The sequence below is a fragment of the Rhodotorula graminis genome (assembly GCF_001329695.1).
Source record: "Rhodotorula graminis WP1 unplaced genomic scaffold RHOBAscaffold_1, whole genome shotgun sequence".
Classification (NCBI taxonomy): Eukaryota; Fungi; Basidiomycota; class Microbotryomycetes; order Sporidiobolales; family Sporidiobolaceae; genus Rhodotorula; species Rhodotorula graminis.
Window position 1 is genome coordinate 1,343,140 of NW_017264928.1, and position 20,707 is coordinate 1,363,846.

Genomic DNA, 20,707 nt, shown 5'->3' on the forward strand with positions numbered 1-20,707 from the left:
GCTCCTCACGCGTTGCCGGCCTTCGCTCCTCCAGCTTCTCCTCACCTCGACATGCCTTCCTCGTCTCGACGACGGCGAGAGGGTGCACTTGTCGCCTCGTCTCGGTCCCTGCGCAAGGCGCGCTACCTCCCCGCCGTCTCGTCGTCCTCCTCCACCGACGACGACCATGGCGACGACGACGCTCTCGACCTCGACCCGTCCGCTGTCCCGCCTGAGGACCCGATCGACCCGTTGCGCAGGGTCAACGTCATGCTGCAGTTCCTCGGCGCAGGGGCTCTCGCGGTCGGCTGTGCGTCCCCTTCCACTGGTCGCTGCGCCGCCCGACTCGCCTCTGACCCGTCGCACTCGCAGCCGCGCTCCTCATATCGCTCTACGTGACGGGCCCGCCACGCCTCAACGATATGGCGACGAGCAGCACGGCTGTGCTGTTCATGACGCTCTTCATCGGCTGCCTCGCCGTCGTCCCGAGCTGGTGCCTCCGCTTCTCTCGAACGAGCCTTCCTCAGGCGCCCAGGTTGCTCACCTACGACCGCCTACAGGTCCGCCGCACTGCTCATCCTTTTCCAGAAGAAGCCGGCCGAGGGCATGCCGCCGCACAACCCGCGATGGCTGCGCACGGCTGCCCTGCTCGCGTTTGTGCGTCGTCGTGCCGCCCTTTCGCCGTCTCTCGTCGCGCACTCACTCGTCTGTTGCTCTCCCTGCAGCTCATAGCCATGCTCTACGTCCTCGCCGGCATCATCCTCTTCGTCGTGCTCGAGCAAGAGTCGTCGTTCGTGTCGTTCTGGTGCGTCGAGACCGCTCGCTCGGGCCCGTCCTCTCGCCGTCGCACGCGCTCACCTCGCCCCTACAGCCTGCAGAATATCCCGTCGACAACGAAGGACAATTGCGAGGAGCGCTACAACCGCGCGTGGTTGATCCTGCTCGCCGTCGGGTGCGTCGCTCTTTTGCCACTTTTCGCCCCTCGTTCGCTACTGACTGTCTGCACCTCGCAGGCTCGTCTTCTTTGTCCACATCGCCCTGGGCTTCCCGGTCTACCGTTACACTCGTGCGTGGCCCTCGTCTCCTGTCTCGCCGAGGGCGACCTTCCTAACCTCGAGCTCGCCTGCAGGAGGACCCGCTTACGGTGTGCAGCTCGAGGAAGGCTTCCTCCTCGAGCCGGGGACCACGAGCCATCGTCCACCACTCGAAGAGCGTCACCGTCGTCGACGTCGCACGTCGCCCGACTCGTGTTCGGCGCCGCCGGCGGGCGAAGCGCAGGTCGTCCAGCACGGCGGCGCGAGGGCAGCTCGTTCATGGTCGGCCAGAGCAGAAGCGCAGACGACTGAGCGCGGAATGCGGGCGTCGAGGAGACGCGGTGGACGGTCGCCGCCGTCGTCGAGCGAGGGGGAGGGGTCCGAGAGCGTGGAGGAGGACGAGCGGGCAAAAGGGCGACGTCCGCGCCCCTTATCTGTACGATACTGACGGTGTATACAAGAGCGTGCAGCCTCCGTTTTGCCTGCGAGAGTCAGCCTTGCGAGCGAGAGAGAACTCAGAGACGCGGCTCGACGCGCGAGGAGCTCCTCGTCGAGCGAAGAGACCTTGCTCTCTGTCCACCCCTCGCCGCCGCCACGGCACCTGCTACTGCCTGTGTACCTCTAAGACGCTCCTGCTCAGCACCGCTGTAGCCTCGCCCACGCCTCGCGCCCTTGCCTGTACAACTTTCGGTGCGCCCCGCGCCTCTCGTCCTCCCCCGCCCTCGCGACCGACCTAGCGGCAGTGGCTCACCCGCTGGTCCTGCAGGCCGCAGCGTGTCCGACTCGCAGCAACCATGAGCCTGCCCGTGCACACTGGGCCGGCCCAGGGTGCGCGCCTGCGCCGCGCGTCGTCGCACCGCCCGCCAGCGCTCCCTCTCGCCAACACCTCGCCTCGCCTCGACATCACCAGCCCGAGCGGCTCCACCTCGCCCCACTCGCCAGCCTCCTACTCGCCCAACCCGCACCTCGGCGCACCGCTCTCGCCTGTCGCCGGCGCCCCCAACTACTTCTCGACGCTCCCGCCCTCGCCGCCGCTCGTCAGCAGCGAGTTCGCGCCCGCCCCGTCGCTCAAGCGCTCCGGCAGCGCAGGAGCGTACCCGACACCGCCCACGACCGCCCCGAACAGCGCACGGCCTCGCGGCGGCTTCGACCTCTGTACGTCCCTTGCTCTCTGTTCCCCTGCCCTCCTAAACGAGGCGTGCGCAGTAGCTGACAGGCTCGACGCCCGCAGCAGTCCACGTCGGCGGCGCTCCACTCGCGGCCCCGATGCAGCGGCAAGCGTCGAGCGGGTCGTCGATCCTCCTCGGCGAGGACCTGCACCCAGGCGCCGACTCGACGGCCAAGCGTCGCCCGTCCCTCATCCTCACGTCGGCCACCGAGGAGCCGCACGGCCTCGCCATCGGCATCGACACGGGCGACGGCAGGCTCCCGTCGCCCCTCCTCGGCAACTCGTTCTCGACCTCGCCGCTCAACTCGCCCGCCCAGCCGTACTTTTCGACGAGCCCGGTCAACTCGCCTACCCTCGGCGGCTTTCCGAGCCCGTATCTCGCGGCGAGCCCGACGTTCGGCACCGCCTCGACCTCGATGGAGCGCGCGCCGTCCTCGCCTCGACTTTCCTCCTTCACCGACCCGCTCGGCCGCCTCGCGACGGGCCTCGTCCGCCGCACCTCGTCCAACTCGCTCAACACGGACCTCCCGACGTCGGTCAAGCCCCCGCCTTCGCCAACCCTGTCCGCGCCGTCCCTCAGCCCTTCCTTCGGCACGAGCGCGGGCGGGCCCATCCGCCGCACCAGTTTCGCCTCGGCGGCGCGCGAGAAGGAGAAGGAGATCCAGCAGGCCGAGGTCAAGAAGCGCACCGACAAGTTCAAGCACTCGCGCATGTTCAGCTGGGCGGCGAGGCCCAGCGACCCCAAGTCGGCGTCGAGGGCCGCGCAGCGCAAGCCGCAGACGGGCGCGAGCAACGGCTGGCGCAAGCGCACGCTCGCGCTCTTTGCGCTCGTCGTCGTCGGCATCCTCTACCTCGCGCTCGGCCGTCGGTCCACCTCGTCGCCGCCGCCGGTCGGTCGCCGAACGAGGGCGGCGGTCGGACGGGTCCCGGTCGGCGGTCGGCTCCTTCGTCGACCCGAGACGGGCCGTCAGTTCATCCACCCGGCCGTCACCAACCGCGACGGCAAGAAGGCGTCGGCTTCGTCCGGCAGCTGGGTCGCGGCGCCGGTCCGTGCGGCGCAGCGCCTGTTCGGCGGCGGCGGGTCGGACAACACGGCGGCCGTCGCTCGCGCCCGGTCGGGCGAGATGCGCCAGAACGGGCGTGCGCAGGAGCGCTCGACGGCGGCGCCGGCGGCCGCCACCGACAAGGACGTCAAGCGCCGCAACGTCTTTGTCGCTCGCCCGCACGTCGAGTTCATCGACCACGAAGCGCTCCCGCCACCGATCGAGCACAACGACCGCCCCGAGCGCGACACGCTCGTCCTGTACCGCATCCTCGGCAACGACCTCCCTCCCCGACACTCGCCCGGCCAGACGCTGCGCAACCTGCGCTTCCTCCTCCAGCACGAGTCCGACTTTTCGGTCCTGCCGCCTCTCGGCCCGCACGGGCTCCACCACTCGCACCTGTACGGCTCGGGCAACAAGGCCAAGGAGGCGCACACGCAGATGGGCGGCCTGCGCGTTGACAAGTACTTCGTCCTCAACCGCATCGCCGACCCCGAGATGGTGAGCGCCATCATCGGCCTCCTGCACCTGTACTCGGTCCCGGACTCGCGCATCCTCGTCGTCCCGTTCGATTGGAGCGAGTACCAGCGCCGCGAGTTCCGGTGGGACGGCGGCGTCGACATGGCGCGAGGGTGGGGCCTCGGCGACGGCTCGGGCGACACGAGCGGGCTCCCGCAGAAGCTGTACCGCGCCGACCCGGAGGAGCTCGCAGCGCTCCTCGAGGAGGCCGACGGCGACGAGGCCCGTGCGCGCGAGGCGCTCCAGCTCCGTCGCCGCAAGGCCGAGACGCTCGGTCGCCTGCGGGCGCTCGACTTTGTCTACCACGAGAAGAACCTGTACGCGATGAACAACGTGCGTCGACTCTCTCTCTCTTTCCTCTCTCTCCCTCCCTCGCCCTCCCACCGTGCGGCCTCCTGACGGTCCTCGTCCTCGTCAACAGAACGGCGGCCGCAACTTTGCGCTCCAGCACGGTCGCTCGCTCCCGAACGCGCGGTGGATCCTCCCGCTCGACGGCAACTCGTTCTTCACGCCCGCCGCCATGTACTCGATCGTCCGCACCCTGTCCATCGCCGGCGAGGGTCCGGCGGCGTCTCGCTACGTCATCATCCCCATGGCCCGCCTCCTCGACAACGAGGACGTGCGCAAGAACAACACGGTCGCACTCGTGCCGCTCGGCGTCGAGGAGTCGGCGTCCGCCATCGCCGACGCCGAGGTCCACCACCGCCCGGCGGCGGCGCCCATCACGCCCGAGGAGCCGCAGGTCGGCTTCCGGTACGACTCGACCGAGTCGTTCCAGGAGGCGATGCGCTACGGGCGCCGCAGCAAGCTCGAGCTCCTGTGGCGCCTCGGCGCCATCCCGTACTCGCGCGGGCTCGACCGCCGCACGCTCCCGTGGGAGGTGACGGACCGCGCCCACATCACGCCCAAGACGTGGGGCTCGATCCCGGGCGTCGAGGGCGCCGCGACCCGCGACTCGGTCATCCACGCGCCGCACGGCGAGGTCGACCCGTGGGGCGAGCCCAACCCGGAACGCGGCGACCTCGCGTACGTCAAGGCCGGGTGGGTCTACCGCCTGTTCGCCGGGTACAAGATGCAGGAGGAGCACAGCACCGAGGCGGCGACGCTGCGCAACACGAACCGCATCCGCGGCATCGTCGCCTTCCTCGAGCACCTCGACGAGCTCGTCGCCCGAGGCGAGCACGGCTGCTTCGGCGAGGAGAACCCGTTCCACTGCGGCTTCCACGTCGACCGCCTGTGGAACTGGGACATGTTCGACGTCGACCGCCTGCGCCAGAAGTACCGCCTGCACCGCCGCGACGCGCTCGAGAAGGTCGACCGGTACGAGGCGCTCATCCAGCCGACGCTGCGCGACGTCGCACACGCGCTCAAGGACCCGCAGGCGATGCGCGACCTGCACGCGCAGAAGGCGGCGACGGCGTCGATGCTGCTCGCCATGGCGGGCTACCTCACGGGCAACTCGACCTACTCGAACGCGGCGAGCGACTTCCTGAGCGAGCGGTTCGTGCGCCGCACGCCCCACTTCTACCTGCGCGTCGACCAGCACGAGCAGTTCCTGCGGCAGCAAGACGACGAGGGCGCCAACCTGGCCGACAGCGAGCGCGACATCATCGGCTACGCCTTCCCGCCGTTCCCCAAGGACCAGGCGGCGACGTGGAGCGCGAGCCTCGCCGGCAAACTGTCCGAGCCCGGCGCTCCTCCTTTGCCGTTTGACGCCCTCAAGTTTGACGTGCGTCCCGGCCTTTCTCTCTCCGTCTCGGAGTGTCGCAGCATCAGTTCCCTGACCTGACGCTTGGACCCTTCCTTACCCCTCGCCCCCTCTTTTTCGCCTCCCGCAGCCGCTCGTCCTCCTCGACGCCGTCCGCCTCCTGTCGCACCCGAGCGGCCCCAAGCTCGCCAACCCGGCGCAAGTGTCGCGCAAGGCGTTCCAGCCGCTCGTCAACTCGCACCTGTCGTACCTCCTCTTTGCGCCGTCGGCGCTCGCCCTGTCGGCCGACCCGCCCGACGCCGAGACGGGCGCGATGTACGACGCGCGCGTCGCGGCGCTCGCCGCCTTCCTCGACGACGTGCAGCTCGTCGGGCGCGTCGCGAACCGGGCCCGGCTGCGGCTCCCGAGGGGCATGCGCGCCGAGGGCCTCATGGACAACGACCGCACCGTCCAGGAGACGCACTGGAGGCTGCTGCAGGGCCTGCGCAACCTCAAGATGCGGCCATGGAGCTTGGCGGGCAAGGTCGAGGACGAGGAGGCGCTGTGGGCCATGCATCACGGTGGCGGCGAGACGCCGCTCGCCGTGCTCGGGCTCTAGTTGCCTCGAGCGAGAGCGCAGCGAGGGTCAGGGGGTGGTCGGCGCCGGCATCGATTCGAGTCGGCCGTCTCGAGGGAGGAGGAGGAGGAGGGTTCACGCATCTTGACGTTCTCACGCTTAGCATTCTCAGCATTCCTCTCACGCCCAGCATCTTTCCCTCTCTCTCTCCCATTATCAGTCTGTCATTCGAGCACGTTGTTCTCCTCTCTGCGCATCATCGTGAGCGAGCTCGAGAGCGAAAGACTCTCTAACCGAGGCCCGAGGTCGAGAGCAGGTGACGGGACGAGGTCGAGCCAAAGGGCGACGCCTGCATTGCTAGAGAACACGCCGAGCTACTGCAAAAGGGCGAGAGAGTATACAGACAGACGGACGAGGAGGACGGAGGAGGGCGAGGGCGACAGGGAGACAGCCATAGGGAGGAAACGCCGCCGCGAGCGCTCAGGCCCCTGCCGTGCTCGACTCATTCTCTCGCGAACGCGGAATCTCCGACGTACGCCGTCGCACTCGTCGCACCCTCGATGATGGCGCGATAAAGGCCCGTCTTGAGGTAGCCGTTGTCGGGCAGGTTGGTGCTCGAGCGCGAGTAGGTGAGGAGGCGGGCGTTGCTGCGCAGGTCACGGATCGAATCTGCGGGAGAGAGGCACGAGTGGGTCAGTAGATGCTCCAGTGAGAGCGACATCGGCGAGATTGAGGAGAGGGGTATGCGCATGGAGGAGGGCCGGGAAGGGAGAGAGAAAGTGAGAGGGGGAGAGCCACTGGCCGACGCACAGTCGAAGAAGCCCTGGTTGCCTCACCTGACCCTCATGACGTGCCTTGTCGTCCTCCCGACAAAGCGCGAGAGCGGCAAGCTCGGGCAGTCGCCCCTCGCCGTCGCGCACCTCGCCTGGTCGCTGTCGACGATGCGCACGACGGGCCCGGCTCCGTCGCCGAGGTCGAGTGCGTCGAGCGCGAACAGGAAGCCGTTCGTCGTTCGGCTGAAGAGCTGCACGAGATGGAAGAAGTGGTCCTGTTGGTGCGTGAGGGGAGAGAAAATGAGTGAGCCGACTTGAGAAGGCGGTCGAGGACGGCGAAATGGTGGACGCACAGAAGTACTGATACCGGGAGCGAGAAGGGAACGACCACGAGTAGGTCCAGGTCTCGCCAGCGCGCGAATTAGGGCGCGACAGAAACTCGATGCGCTGGCGAGGTGCGGCGCGAGCGACGAGCGAGCGGTTGCGCTCGTCGAAGCCAGGATCGGACCGACGGGCGAGCTGACCCGAAGGAGCGAGCGCGAGCGTGTGGCAGTCTGAGATGGCCGTGAAGATGCTGTCGCGAGGTTCGGGACATCGTCAGGACCGTGCGACATGACAGACGGAGAAAGAGAGAGACAGGGAGGGAAAGAGGGACGCACTCGCAGCCCTCGAGGAGGACGCCGCTCGCCTGCCAGTCGACCGAGTCAAAGAGGGTGCCCGACTGGAGCGACGTGCCGTCGGCGATGACCGTTGTGCGCCTGACGAGCTGGTGCGACGACGCCAGGTGGGACGAGTTGCCAAGTTCGAGAGGAAGGGCGCCGATAAAAGAGGCGGTGAAGCTCAGGCAGATAGATGAAGAGGTACATGATTGACATTCTGTACGAGAAGAGAGAGTGCGTCAGGAGCAGAACAGGGTGAAGGAGAGTAGCGCAGGTGGAGGAGGACAAGCGAGCGAGGACGCACCTGACCCTGCCGGCCCTTGCCGCCACCGAGCAGCAATCTCCTGTCTTGTACCACCATGCAGCCGATGACCGGCGAGCCACCGAGGATGAACTGTGGGGGATCAAGATGGTCAGTGCGCGCGCAAGGGAAGAGGAGGAGAGGCGAAGGAGGAGGACAGGGAGGGGCTCACCTGGGCAGCTTGGAGAAGGCCCGCTGTGTACAGACCGTATGCTGAAGTGCTGGGGCGAGCAAAGGCTAGCCCAGAAGCAGCGGACGCGGCTCAAAGCTCTCATCAGTGCCTCGAGAAGAGGCACACCGGCAAAGAGAACGAGGCCTTCGGGAGCCGTTCAGCATGGACGCAGCAGGTGCAGAGATGTTGCCACTCGATGCAGGCGAGCACCGCGTGCCCAGCTTGGCTGTAGCGGGCGTGTGCGAGGGCGGGAGGGATTGGGGCGGGGACGACGAGGAGAGCGAGTCGAGGTCGCGCTGTGGCGGGATCTCGCTCGGCCTGGCGCGGTGTAGAGGTGCCAGGTAGTGCAGATACGCCATCCCTGGCCTCGCTGAGCGGCTAGAGATTGTTGTGAGGGTCGCCTCGGTTCCCTCGTCTCGCCTGGCTCGTCGACGTCCCTCCCGGCCCTCACGCAGCTCGCCAGCCTTGTGCAGCGCACTCCAGAGCACCACAGCAGCTGTACAGCACACGTCTGCACTCGGCGCCAGCCCCCGTCTCGTCGCCCCGGCTCCCCACCACTCGACCTCAACGCGTCCAGCCAGCATGGCTCCCGCTCCTCCGCCGCCTCCTGCCGCGGCACCTCAGCAGCAGCATCCGCCGCAAGACCTCCACGACCTCCTCCGCGCTCGCCTCGTCGAGAGCGGCGAGTACTCGCGGTCCGTCCCCGACCTTTCCCCCTCCCTCCTCGTCCCACAACGCCCCAGCTTACCTGCCTGCACGCCGTCAACAGCATCATGGACGTGCTCAGGGCCAAGCTCGACGACGCAGGCTGGGAGGACTCGGTACGCGATGCCGCTCGTGGTGCGTCGGCCCTTTCCCTCTGTCCTGCACGCGCGGTCGAGGCGGCCTGCGTCGTCCGTGCTGCGTGAACGGCTTGGCCAGACTCACAAGCTTGCCCACGCCTGCAGAGAGAGCCCGTGTCCAAGACCCGCCGAGCCTGCAGGCCCTCGTCGCCGAACTCGAGCCGCAGGCGCTCGGTGCGTCCCCTCGTCCTCTTCTCTCCCTCCTCCCTCTGCTCGCGCACCTTCACCGACACGATGCCGCCGACGCACACAGGCATGATTCCCGCCGACGCTCGTGCCGAGGTCGAGGCCATGGTGCGCGCGTTTGTCGAAAAGACCGTCGAGTAGCCGGAAGGGAAATCTCCTTTCGTAGCTTTCCTCCCCTCTCGCCGTGGCCGCTCGTGTGCTTGTTGTACTCCTACGCACTCTTTCCTCTCGCGTCTCTCGGGCGAACGTGCGCGAGAGGAACGTCGTGATTTACAGTGAGCGAGAGAGACCTGCACGAAGAAAGCGCGCTCTCGAGCAGCCGGCGCCGTCTAGTAGTGCTCGTCCGAGTTGCCGTCTGCGCCAACAGACACGCAAGACCATGTCAGGATCGCGATGCGCGGCATCGATCAAAAACAGAGATGCGAGAGCGGGACGCACATCCTCGCAGGCCCTCGGCGAACCCCCACTCGGTCGGTGCCGCCTGCGGCTCGCCAATCTTGACCCCCTCGGCCGTCACGGTCGCGATTTGGAACTGGGTGAGACACCGAGCAGTTCGAGTCAGTTCCCGGCCTCTGGAGAGACTCGAACCGACACGTGGAGAGCAGTCGGGGCGCACCTTGTTCAGGCTCCTCGCGTCGCGGTAGAACAGGACACGCATGGCGTTCTCGAGGATCTTGCGCGCCTCGTCCTCCTCGAGCGTCTTCTCGCCGTCGACGCCGCGCTTGTCGAGCGCAGCGCGCAGGAGCGGCTGCGCGAGGTGCATGCCGAACCCGGTCGCGATCGAGGGCGACGTGTACGTGACGCCGAGGAGGTCGACGTGGGCGAGGAAGCTGTGGGCGTTGGGGTTCGGGTAAGCAGGTGGGTGGGAGAGAGAGAGAGAAAGGGAGGGGGCGAGGGAGGAACGAGGGACGTACGGCTCGCCCTTGTCGAGGCCGGCGACGAGGAGCGCGTTCCAGTACGGGTCAAACTTGCTCCTTCGGGCGTACATGACGTTGCTCAAGTACTCGTAGATCTGCGAGGTCGACAGCTCGTGGCCGTCCTCGAGGATGGCCTCGTCGGTCATGAGGCCCTCGAGCATGCGCTTGACCTGCTGGAAGTCGGCCATGTCGCCCGACGCGCCGACGATGGTCGAGTCCGAAATCTGGTGGATGCGGCGGATGTCCTTGAAGCGTGCGAGCGAGCCGTACGAGGCTGTGGCGGGTGGGCGAGAGAGTCAGGTCCGGGTCGACAGAGGAGAACGAGGGGGGCGCACCGAGGTTGTCGGCGGCGAGCATGACGCCGCCCTTGTACTTGAGCCCGAGGACCGAGGTACCGGTGACGATGGGCTGCCTGCGTGTGCGGGTTGAATGGGGGTCAGGCGAGGGTGTGGGACAGGGACGAGGACGAGGCCGCGCAACTGACTGAGTGTGCTGCACGGCCTGGGAGAAGCGGTCGGTGCCCGGTTTGGCGCCGCGGCCCTGGTGGATCGGGTAGGTGGCGTAAGGGTCGAGCTGGTCGTTCCTGGGCTTGCCCCTGTTTCGAGGGGGATTGAGACGAGTGAGTTGGGTGGGGGCTGATGAGGCGGCAAAGAGCGAGAGGGGGCGCACCACGAGGTTGAGGGGAAGTGCTGCATGGCCGAGTCGAGGAGTGAGAGGGTGCTGGTGTGGTCGGCGAGGCTCGTAGAGCGAGAGCTGGCTGTGGAAGAGAAGGAGCCGCCGCCGGTGACGAAGACCAGACGACGACGACGACCACTCGAGCTCTCTCCCTCTCTCCCTGCTAAGCTTGACTGCCCACGAGCCATGGTCCTGTTCCGCCAGGCCCTGCCGCGCTACTCGGGCCAGTACTCGGTGTCGACCCTCGACCTCGAACTCGCCGTCCCTCCTCCTCCTGCTGTCGGCCGCTCCTTCTCGCCCGCCACCCTCAAGGCCTCGGGCAAACCCGCACTCGAGCTCGACACGGTCCTCGCCACCGTCTTCTACCCGGCCAACCCGCACCCGACCTCGTCGTCGGCCCGCCAGCCCTGGCTCCAGCGTCCAGTCGGCCAGACTGGCGAGGGTTACGCCCGCTTCCTCAACTTCTCAAAACCCTGGGTCCTCAAGGCCCTCTTCTGGCTCGTCGGCGCACGCATTCGCCTCCCCGTCGCCCAAAACTCGCCCCTCGCCGACCACCTCGCCTCCTCGTCGTCCTCGGCTTCGGCCGACACGCTCGTCGACAGCCCCGACTCGGCCTCGTTCCCGCTCGTCGTCTTCTCGCACGGCCTCAGCGGCACCCGTACCACCTACAGGCGCGTCCCTGCCCTCTCTCATCCTCCCCCTTCCAGTTCTCCCCCAACTCACACGACCTTGCGCCGCCCGCAGTCACTGGTGCGGCGAGATCGCCTCGCGGGGCTACATCGTCGCCGCCATCGAGCACCGCGACGGCTCGGGCCCCGTCTCGGTCGTGCGCCTTGACGGCGGCGACGAGCGCGTTGTCGACTACCTGCGCCCGGAGGAGCACCTCAGGTGAGCCGGCTCGCTCTCGCACCTCCTCGAGCGTCGGCTGTGTGTGCCGCCGCCGCTCGCGTTGACTCGCGATGCAGCTGGACTCACACGCCGTCCTCTTTGTCTACAGCTGGCCCACGGGCACCCACCCGCAAACCTCGCTCGAGTTCCGCTCGTCGGCCCAGCTCCCGTTCCGCCTCGCCGAGGTCTCGGCCCTCGCGCACCACCTGCGGCGCCTCAACGCGGGCGAGGGCGCCGCCGTCGCGCGCGAGAACCGGCGCGTCGCCGACCGTGAGAAGGACGAGCTCGGGAAGAGGCTCGAGCGGTGGAAGGGCAGGGTCGGGCTCGACGGCGAGATGGTCATGGCCGGGCACAGCTTTGGCGGCGCGACAACTGTGCGTCTCTGCGTCTCCCTTGTCTGTGTGAACACGAACCTGACCCTCTCGCGGTCGCAGATTCAAGTCCTGCGCGCGGGCAACTCGGCCTTCCCGTTCGTGCGCGGCATCGCCCTCGACCCGTGGGCCGACCCGATCCCGCCCGCACCCTCGCCCTCACACCGCCGCCGCTCGTCGTCGACCTCGCTCGCGCAGCTCGTCGAGGCGGCCGAGTCGCCGTCGACCGCCGAGGCCGACCCGGACCCGGCTGCGACCGCGTCCTCACGCGACGGCGCCAAGGGCGGCAAGGTCCCGCTCGACATCAAGGTGCCGCTCCTCGTCATCAACAGCGAGAGCTTCACGCTGTGGAAGGCGCACTACAAGCTCGTGCGCGACATTGTCACCTCGGTCGGCGGCGGCGCAGAGCGGTACCTCCTCACGCTTGGTGCGTCTCTCTCTCTCACCCTCTCTCGTGTCGTACCTCGTCGCGAATACTGACTCACTCTGGCGCACCTCGTTCACGCAGTCGGCTCGATCCACACCTCGTTCTCCGACCTCCCGCTCCTCCTGTCCTCCCTCCCTCTCGTTCCCTCGTCCCTCGCACGCCGCACCGGCGCTCGCGTCGACCCGCTCGTCGGCCTCGGCGCCGTCGTCGACGCGTGCAGCGAGTTTCTCGGCGGCGAGGGCCGCACCGGCGCCGTGCTCGGGCGCGAGGTGGACCAGGGTGACGGCGAGGAGAAGGGCGAGGACGGCAAGACGAGGCTCGTCGGCGAGCCGGGGAGCTGGAGGGTGCACGTCGCGAGCGAGGGCAAGAAGAAGACGTTGTAGAAGGGCGGTAGACTCTGTCTCGGAGCGTAACTTTGTCGTTGTACTTGTCGAACGCGACCGGCCGGCTGCACCTCGAGAGCGCTCTCCGTTCTCTCTCTCTCTCTCGGCAGACGCCAACTCTGAGAGGAAGCGCAAAGGTTGCAGGCAAAGCGGAGGTAGGACACGCAACATCGGGTACGGAGAGACCGAGGACAAAGTACAAGAGGGCGATGGGGAACGGACTCTCCCTCGATGAAGCAGCTGCGCGACATGCGACGAGTCAGTGCCGGCTTTGGGAGAGGAGGAGAGAGAGAGAGAAGGGGAGAGTGGGGCGCACCACAGACAGAGGCGCACGCCGCCTCCCTCACTCGTCGTCCTCGTCGAGCAAGTCGATGACCGTCCTGCCCTTCTCGTCCTTGCTCGTCTTGCCGATGCGCTCGCCCTCGACCTCGGGCTTGACGTCCTCCTTCTCGCGCTTGACGCCGCCCGCTCCTCCTCCTCTCAGCTGCCCGACCTCGGCCTCGAGGCGGGCGACCTTGGCGCGCAGGTCGTCTTGGTCGTCGTAGTCGCTGTCCGAGAGGGAGATGATCGCCGCCTTGCGCTTCTGGCCCTTGCCCTTGAGCTCGGCGGCATTCGAGCCGGACGTCGAGGGCGAGGCGGACGTGGCGCGAGCGTTGGCGGGAGGAGGCGAGGGCTCGACGACGGCTGCGAGGGGGACGAGACGGGTTGGCGGGTCCGTCGTCGGGACACGGCTGGGGAGAGAGAGAGAGGACGCACGCTTGACGATGCCCTCGAGCTCGAGCAGAGCGCGCGACCGGTACTTGAACTCGAGCGTCCAGAACGGCGAGCCGAGGCCGTCGATCCAATCGACCAAGGTCGTCTGGCCGGAGGAGACGCTCGTCTTGGCTGCGCCGTACCTGCACCAGAAGGTGGACGTCAGTTCTGCGACAAGATTGGTCGAAGCGAGGGCGAGGGTGCTTGGACGCACGCCGTCGAGTGCGACATCGTCGCCTTCTTCGACTTCTCGTCGACGACCTGCGAGACGCACGGGAGGGACAAAGTCAGTCAGGCTCGGCGATAGAGAGTGTCGGAGAGGTAGGCCGACGCACCGGCTGCTTGACGCTGTCGTACCGCTCGCGGTTCGGCACGTTGCCGAGGATGCGCGTGCGGTAGACCTCGAGCTGGATCGTGCCGAGGTTCTTGACGACCGACTCGGTCTGGCACGCCTCGTCGGCGTCGTCCGTGAGCGCAATGTGCGCAAACTGGAAAGGACAAATCGCCGTGCTCGAGACGCGCGCGCCCTTGAACTTGTGCGGGAGGTTGCCGCGCGTCCTCGACAGCGAGACCCCTCCGACGCTGCGGGCACAGGACGCGGTTCAGTTCAGTTGTCGCTGCCGTGAGTCAGTTGAGGCGTATGCTCGAAATCTGCCGGCCGTGAGGCAGGCAGAACGTGGGACGAGGAGGAGAGAATAGGACGCACCTCGAGCCGTCGATGGCGGCGTACACGGCGAGATCGGTCCCGCCGGCGAAGCGGGGCCCAAAGTGCACGACAAACTCCTTGTCGTCGCGCGCCTCGATGTAGCAGGTGCTGTTGCGGTCCTTGTGCTCGACCTGGTAGATCTCGACCGGTTGGCCGTCGACGCTGACCCACCCGCTCCACGCGCTCGTCGGGTCGCAGCTGCGTGCGCAAGTCGGTCTCAGGACAGACGCACAGAGAGGGCTCGGGACAGAGGAAGGGCAGTGCGCACAGCTTGGTGACGAGGGGTGCGGCTCCGGGCGCGAGGAGAGCCATGGCTGAGGGGACGAGGGCGAGGTCAGCTTGCGCTCATGCGACCGGTCCACCCTGCTCATCAACCCCTCACACAGTCCCTGTCCTGCTCCCCCACCAGCTCCGTCGCTCGCGGACGAGTGAGGCGGCTCGCCAAGTTCATCGCCCCGCTGCCGTTCAGGGACGTCGTCGAGAAGGAGCAGGGACGCACCGGTGGCAAGAAGCTGGTCTAGCCGTCGGAGACCTTGTCGCTGTCGGTACGGGCGAGTGCGGCGAGCGCTGGCGAGGTGGGATACGAACGAGGAGCGAGAGTCGAGCGACCCCGAGTGCGGGGGAGAGGCGAGGCGAGGTGGCTCTCGAGACGGCGACGGCGACGCTCGCGAGAGGCACGGGATAAAAAGATATCGAATGCAGATCTACAGGGGAACGAGCAAGGTCGGGCGCGCCACGAGGAGAAGGTCAAACATGGAGAAGAGGGAAACGGTGCGAGTCCGACGAACGAGGGCGAGGGAGGGGAGAGGAACAACGAGGAACGACAAGTACGAGGACGACAGGGAGAGAGGGCATTCTTGGGTGTATCTGTGAGAGCGACGAGGGAAAGGAAAGTACAGGACGGGCGCGGGAGAGGGCGAGGAGGTGAGGGGCGAGTCCGGCTCGTCTAGGCGAAGAACGCCTTGCCCTGCTTCTTCTTCTTCTTCTTGCCGCCGTCGTCGGCGCAGCGCGAAGGAGGCGAGTAGTCCTCGGTGCGGGACCCGCCGCCCCAAGGGGTGCTGCCGACGACGCGCGACGCCGGACCGAGGCCGCGGCGAGCAAAGGCGTGCTGGATGATGCAGAAGTTCTTGCCGCCGGTGAGCGCCTCGTCGGCCGTGACGATGGCGTCGCGCGCGTTCTGGAACGACGGGCGGCACGGCTGGAGCTTCATGCCGTCGATGACGAGCTGGACCGCGAGCGTGTTGCCGTGCGCCGGCACCTTCTTGCCCTTCTTGGCGAGCACGTCGGCGTCGTAGTAGCCCGTGTGGTCGGTGCCGTTGACGGGAGGCGGGAACAGGGTCGGGTGGAAGCCGTACTCGTCGATAAGGCCCTCGGCCACCTCGAACAGCATCTCAGCCCAGACCTCGCCGATCGCGTGGACGCCTGCAGGTGCGCGAGCTGGGTCAGGGCCTGCCCGTGTGCGACGACCGGGCAAAGAGGGAGGAGAGAGGGACGCACCCCAGTAGCCGGGCTTGTCGAGGAACTTGTAGGTCGACGGGTTCTCGGTCAAGTTGCGCGAGTAGCGGTAGTTCCTGATGCCGTTGGCGCGACCCGAGGCCCACTCGCCCATCGAGTAGTCGGTCTGGTTGACGTCGTGCATGCGGATCATGGTCGCGAGGAAGTCGCCCCAGCCCTCGCCCATGCCGCCGGCCTCGCCCCACCCGAGGCAGCCGCTGTTGGCCGGACCGCCCGTGAGCCGGGTCGACAGGCCGTGCGAGTACTCGTGGATGACAATGCCCGCCTCAAAGTCGCCGTCGCGGTACGGCTGCTGCCCGTTCCACACTGTGAGAGCGAGGAGTCAGTTTGGGAAGGTCCAGGCCGAGGTCGAGGAGGGGGAGGGCGTCTCGACGCACCGTACATGCGCATGCGCGGTCGCTGACCGTCCGGCGGCGTGGCGAAGTTGGCGTTGTTCTGGTGGGTGGGAGGAGCGTCAAGACCGGCTCCCGCAAGGAGGAAGAGACGAGGAAAGGGGGACGCACGTAGCCCGAGCCGTCTTGAGCGTTGGCCTGGACCGCATCGCCGCCGTAGCCGCCGCGACCAAAGCTGTACGTTGACGAAGCAGGGGCAGAGACGAGACGAGGGAGCGCGAGGGTGCGGAGAGAGGGAGAGGGGGACGAGGAGATGTGGAGGAAGGGAAGGGGCAAGACGGCGACGGTCAGGGTCTGCGCCGACAATGCGCGAGGCGAGGAAGAGTGTGTGAGAGAGAGAGACGCACTTGGTGTCCTGGAAGTTGCCGGCCTCCTCGTCGAAGCCGTAGCGGTGGTACAGGTCGTGGATCTCGTTGTTGGTGTAGAAGAGCTCGGTCGTCGACGCCTCGATGTACGACGTCGGCTCGAGCGGGTGGCCCTCCTTGGGCATGTGGATGCCGAACTTGAAGTTCATGTCCTTGCCGCCGTTGGCGCGGAACCCGCTCGCCGAGTTGCCGCCCGACGGGTTGTCCTGTGCCATGACGTTGTTGCCGCGCGTCTCGTAGTAGAATGTGTCGGGCGTGACGCCGTCGCCGTACGGCCGCTTCTCGCCCGGGACCGTGTGCCACCCGGCGGGCGACGCCTCGGCGTCGAGCTCGACGAGCGTGCCCCGCAGGACGGCGCGCTTGCCCTCGTCGGGCGCGTTGACGCCCCACGGGAACACCTTGTACGCCGGCTTGACCTGGCGCATCGCGGCGACCTCCTTCTTGTCGGTCGTCGACGCGACGGGCGCCGAGGTGACGGCCGAGGCGCGCTCTTGGGCGAGCTCGCGCAGGGGGACGTCCGACACGCGCGAGTCGATGCCGAGCTCGCCGCCGGTCGGCGCAAAGTCGCGCACCCAGTCGACGACGAGGAGCGGCACCTCGTCGCCGGGAGCGACCGAGCCGTCGGCGGTGAGGTACGCCTCGTACATGTTGTCGGTCGACTTGACCTCGTACTTCCACGCGAGCTTGAGGTCGGCGCCGTCGTGGACGTACGTGAGCGTCGCCTTGACGGGCTCGTCGAGGTCGGCGACGTCAAGGGCGATCTCGAAGTCGTGCTTGTCGTCGGACGAGGCCTCGGCGACCGTCATCTCGTCGACGAGCTGGGCGCGAGGAGCCGACTCGAGACGGGTCGACAGCTGGACGTTGTTCGACTGGATGCCGAGGAACGTGAGGAGGCCCTGGCGCGGGTCGGCCGCCGAGGCGCGAGCGCCGGTACGGGTGCCCTGCGGGCCGGTGTCGGACGACGACGACGACGACGACGACGAGGGCGTGCCGAACACGACTTGGCCGGCGGCGTGCTCGATCGACTCGACGGCGTCGGTCGCCCAGCTCTGGACGCGCTGCTTCCACGCCGAGGCGCGGCGCGAGCGCGAGTAGGCGCCGGTGGCCGAGTCCTCAAGGGCCTTGACCGACCCGACAAAGCTCGAGTCGCCGTACGACAGGACCTTGCCCGACGCGAGGTCGACGTTGACGTTGAGGTTGGCGTTGGCGACGGGCACGCCGTCGATCTGCTGGACAAAGTGGGCGTGGACGACGCCCGAGTGCTGCGACAGGACCGTGTCGACGAGGCGGAAGTCGGCGTCCGGGTGGAGCTGCTCGACAAAGCTCGCCGCGAGCTGCTGACCGACGCAGCGAGCGACGGCGCGCGTGCCGTCGTCGACGAGGGCGTCACACTTGTCGCCGATGGCGTGCAGGGCGGCGAAGTGGTTGGCGTTCCACACGCTCAGGGCCGGCGACGGGTTGTGGGCTTGGTGGGTGGCGGCGTGGACCGAGGGGCCAAAGTTGATCGACTTGCGGACGCTGCTGCCCGTGTGCTGGGCCGTGCCGAGCGAGCCAGTGGCGGGGTGCGAGATAAGCGAGGTGGGGAGGACGAGGGCGTGGGCCGTGGTGAGGGCGAGCGACGCTGTGGTGAGGAGCGTGCGAGGGAGCGAGGGGAGGGTGCGTCGGTGGTGGTGCGTGTTCATCGAGTGTGTGTGAGGAGGGAGAGAGAGAGCGCGAGGGGCGGACGCGGCCACCGCGATGCGTCGCCCCCACTTGTTCGCCACGAGACCTGTCGACTCTCGCTCAACGCTCTGCAGCTTGTACGAGCCCGCAAGCTCGCTCTCGATACCTTTGCAAGAAAAGTGAAGCAGCTCGCGACCTTTCTCCCGGGCAAAGTCCGGCACAGTAACGCTCGGCCGGGGGAGACGGCGTGCGAGACGGTCGGGCAGCTCTGTGCGCCACTGCTTTGTCGACGCAGAGAGGTCCTCATGAGAAAGTGCTGTAGCTCTCGACACGAGCTCCCAGGCTCGAGAACAGCAGGCGCGCGAGTCGACCTTCCGAACTTTTTGGGAGAGCGCTGCAGGCCACGAAGCGCCGCACGAAGACTCGAGGAGCGTCGAGGACGTAGCTGTACTCGAAGGCGGAACGTTCGCCGAGCGAGCGGCGTCGCGCAGCCAGAAACACGCCCCGCAGCCAAGTGCAGGGAGAGGTGCCGGCCGCATTCCCGCTGTCCCTCGTCGGTGGACAGCGGCAAGCGTCGGCGGTGGCGCGAGAAGCAGTGCGAGCGAGGAACGGAGGTCGAACCCGACTCGAGACGTTACTGAGCGCGGCATGGCAGGCTCGAATAGCTCGAGCGAGGGCAGCGCTGATCGGGACGGCCGGCGCGGCGTACAGCCTCTTTGACGGCCTCGCCGACGCCGGGCAAGCAGCATCGGTATCGTGTGCACAGCACAAATGCCTTGAGAAGGCAGAGCAGCGGAACGCAGCGTCGTACGAGTCGGCGAGCCCGCGAGCTTGGCGGTCGAGCCGGCGCCGTTCGGGGTTGCGGGCGGCCTCGAGAGGGCTCGTCCTGCGTGCTGGAGGTCGGTGTCGAGAGGCGGATGCTGGTGAGGGTCGAGCGGAAGTCGAGCAGGCGGAAGAGGGCGTGGTCGAGGAGGCGAATCGACGGCGGGCGAGCGGGTCGAGGCGCGGGCGTGGTCGCCCGCGCGGGTTCGGGCCGAGTCGGTGGATGGGGTGGAAGGTGAAGTGGAGGGTGCGGCGGTGGAGGAGAGAGCCGGGTCGAGGCTGACGAGGGACGGCTGGGGTCGTCTGCGAGAACCAGCACGAGGTGAGCTCTCGGTGACCGACCGGGGAAGAGAGAGAGAGAGCGGTGGGCGCACCTCGTGCAAGTCGAGCACACGACCACTGTGGAAGAAGTGAAGCTGCCCCGAGTCGCTCTTGTGCCCGGTCGAGCGCGAGTCGGCAGTCGACCAGTCGCGCACCGCCTCGCCGACCTCGCTCGACGAGGTGCCGGCGGCGTCGCGCTCGTCGGGGGCTGGCGGAGAGCTGTAGCATGTGCTGGTGGACCTTGTGGAGCTCGTGCGGTATGTCGTGCGGCCCCAGAGGCTGTTGACGAGGGGGTGGACCGTCCGGGGTGGGCCGCGCTGATGAGGGCGCGGCGGGAAAGCGGGCGGCTGCCGGAGCGGGCCATGCGGCGGCGGGGGCGTGTGTTGACATCTCGGTAGCTCAAGGGCAGCAGCTAGGCTCGCCCAAGCTGAGAGCCGGTCGAGGTTTCGAGGGAGACGAGGACGAGGCTGGGGTCGACTCCTCCCTTCGGCTCGCGGTCGCCCTCGAGTGCGATGAGCGCCTTCTACTCGGTGCAGGACTTTATCGCAGACGCCCAGGTGCGCCCCTCGCCCCTCCTCACGCGGCCCCTCGTTGTCGCGAGCTCACCTCGTCCTCCCCCCGTCGCGTCCTCGTCGCGTGCCTGCAGAAGCTCCCCTGCAAGGTCGCGTTCGACGTGCCCAACACTGGCCACCTCGAGGGCAGTGCAGACAAGGACGTGCGTCCTCCCATTCCACTCTCCAGCCTCCCGCGTCGCCGTCGCACTCGCCCTGACCCTGGACCCCTCCTCTCCACGCAGCTCAAGGCCGGCTCGACCCTCGAGCTCCCCTTCTGGATGGCCGAGAAGCTCTACCTGCAGTGCGTCCCTACTCTCCGTCCCTCTACGCGCCGGCCCGACAGCTGACCTCGCCTCGCCATCGCACGCAGGGACACGGTCGACCTCAACCTCCCTCGACCTTACTCGCCCCAGGTCCGACACGCGCTCCAGGCTGCGCCAGAAGCAGTACACCTGCGCAACCTCGGCGGTGGCGGCGGCGGCTTCTATGCCGGTGGCGTGCGGCTCCTTCGACTGTGCGTCTCTCTCCCTCCTCCCCTTCTCGCGCATCTCTCTACACCTGGCTCACACCTGCACTCGTCCCCGACGCAGCATCGACGACTCCGAGCTTTCCCAGATCCTCGAGCACAGCTTCAGGACGCGCCTCGTCCAGGTCATGGACCAGAGCCAGCACTCGCTCGCCGACCACGGCGGCGAGGGTGCCGCATACGAGTTCTCCCAGGGGCTCGACAGCTGGGAGAAGGAGCGTGCGTTCTCTGTCTCTCTGTCTCTCTACCTCTCGCTCTGCGCCCGCTGACCCTCTCGAGTCCGCAGTCTTTACCGTGGGCGAGAACTCGGCGAAGCAGATGAAGGCGTGGTTCGACACCAAGGCCAAGAAGCGGTAGCCTGTCTCTCTCTATTGCCCCACCCTCCTCACCATGTGCTCCTCGCCGTCCCTCGTCCTTGCCGTAGTACCCACGCCCGCGCTGTTCTGTTGTAAAGCTAGAGCATCCCTCACTGCGAGCTCCTTTCGAGAGA

At 67.7% G+C, this 20,707-nt stretch overlaps 9 protein-coding genes across 9 annotated transcripts; 5 read left to right on the forward strand and 4 right to left on the reverse strand.

Annotated features, from left to right (window-relative positions):
• Nucleotides 1-51: 51 nt before the first annotated feature.
• Nucleotides 52-1,325, forward strand: RHOBADRAFT_50823 (uncharacterized protein; the record flags this gene model as incomplete). The annotated part of the gene is made up of 8 exons (XM_018415515.1): nt 52-289; nt 352-472; nt 540-636; nt 705-784; nt 851-931; nt 993-1,045; nt 1,109-1,123; nt 1,192-1,325. The coding sequence occupies 8 exons, from the start codon at nt 52-54 to the stop codon at nt 1,323-1,325; spliced, it is 819 nt and encodes a 272-aa protein (XP_018274396.1).
• A 482-nt stretch (nt 1,326-1,807) lies between these two features.
• Nucleotides 1,808-6,049, forward strand: RHOBADRAFT_50824 (uncharacterized protein; the record flags this gene model as incomplete). The annotated part of the gene is made up of 4 exons (XM_018415516.1): nt 1,808-2,168; nt 2,248-4,076; nt 4,165-5,472; nt 5,582-6,049. 4 exons carry the CDS (start codon nt 1,808-1,810, stop codon nt 6,047-6,049), a joined length of 3,966 nt encoding a protein of 1,321 aa, XP_018274397.1.
• A 247-nt stretch (nt 6,050-6,296) lies between these two features.
• On the reverse strand, nt 6,297-8,015 carry RHOBADRAFT_40895 (uncharacterized protein; the record flags this gene model as incomplete). The annotated part of the gene is made up of 6 exons (XM_018413787.1): nt 6,297-6,384; nt 6,544-6,676; nt 7,134-7,354; nt 7,440-7,546; nt 7,744-7,833; nt 7,998-8,015. 6 exons carry the CDS (start codon nt 8,013-8,015, stop codon nt 6,297-6,299), a joined length of 657 nt encoding a protein of 218 aa, XP_018274398.1.
• Nucleotides 8,016-8,494: 479 nt separating this feature from the next.
• On the forward strand, nt 8,495-9,171 carry RHOBADRAFT_49154 (uncharacterized protein; the record flags this gene model as incomplete). The annotated part of the gene is made up of 4 exons (XM_018415226.1): nt 8,495-8,607; nt 8,682-8,752; nt 8,860-8,928; nt 9,008-9,171. The coding sequence occupies 4 exons, from the start codon at nt 8,495-8,497 to the stop codon at nt 9,079-9,081; spliced, it is 327 nt and encodes a 108-aa protein (XP_018274399.1). The 3' UTR covers nt 9,082-9,171.
• Nucleotides 9,172-9,322: 151 nt separating this feature from the next.
• On the reverse strand, nt 9,323-10,271 carry RHOBADRAFT_11010 (uncharacterized protein; the record flags this gene model as incomplete). The annotated part of the gene is made up of 4 exons (XM_018412023.1): nt 9,323-9,472; nt 9,557-9,770; nt 9,855-10,131; nt 10,193-10,271. Coding segments are annotated over 4 exons (720 nt in total), but the record flags the coding sequence as incomplete, so codon positions are not given.
• Nucleotides 10,272-10,718: 447 nt separating this feature from the next.
• RHOBADRAFT_40898 (uncharacterized protein) lies at nt 10,719-12,601 on the forward strand (the record flags this gene model as incomplete). Its single annotated transcript, XM_018413788.1, has 5 exons — nt 10,719-11,149; nt 11,277-11,420; nt 11,530-11,794; nt 11,855-12,218; nt 12,300-12,601. The coding sequence occupies 5 exons, from the start codon at nt 10,719-10,721 to the stop codon at nt 12,599-12,601; spliced, it is 1,506 nt and encodes a 501-aa protein (XP_018274401.1).
• Nucleotides 12,602-12,944: 343 nt separating this feature from the next.
• Nucleotides 12,945-14,372, reverse strand: RHOBADRAFT_50828 (uncharacterized protein; the record flags this gene model as incomplete). Its single annotated transcript, XM_018415517.1, has 6 exons — nt 12,945-13,285; nt 13,358-13,497; nt 13,569-13,615; nt 13,690-13,936; nt 14,061-14,258; nt 14,329-14,372. 6 exons carry the CDS (start codon nt 14,370-14,372, stop codon nt 12,945-12,947), a joined length of 1,017 nt encoding a protein of 338 aa, XP_018274402.1.
• Nucleotides 14,373-14,963: 591 nt separating this feature from the next.
• On the reverse strand, nt 14,964-17,669 carry RHOBADRAFT_23357 (uncharacterized protein). The gene is made up of 8 exons (XM_018412598.1): nt 17,364-17,669; nt 16,905-17,138; nt 16,315-16,748; nt 16,079-16,142; nt 15,953-16,010; nt 15,558-15,881; nt 15,382-15,482; nt 14,964-15,327 (listed from the first exon to the last, which is right to left on the reverse strand). The coding sequence occupies exons 2-8, from the start codon at nt 17,136-17,138 to the stop codon at nt 15,007-15,009; spliced, it is 1,536 nt and encodes a 511-aa protein (XP_018274403.1). The 5' UTR covers nt 17,364-17,669; the 3' UTR covers nt 14,964-15,006.
• A 1,980-nt stretch (nt 17,670-19,649) lies between these two features.
• Nucleotides 19,650-20,574, forward strand: RHOBADRAFT_40901 (uncharacterized protein; the record flags this gene model as incomplete). Its single annotated transcript, XM_018413789.1, has 6 exons — nt 19,650-19,694; nt 19,784-19,852; nt 19,934-19,992; nt 20,062-20,205; nt 20,282-20,436; nt 20,504-20,574. 6 exons carry the CDS (start codon nt 19,650-19,652, stop codon nt 20,572-20,574), a joined length of 543 nt encoding a protein of 180 aa, XP_018274404.1.
• Nucleotides 20,575-20,707: the final 133 nt, after the last annotated feature.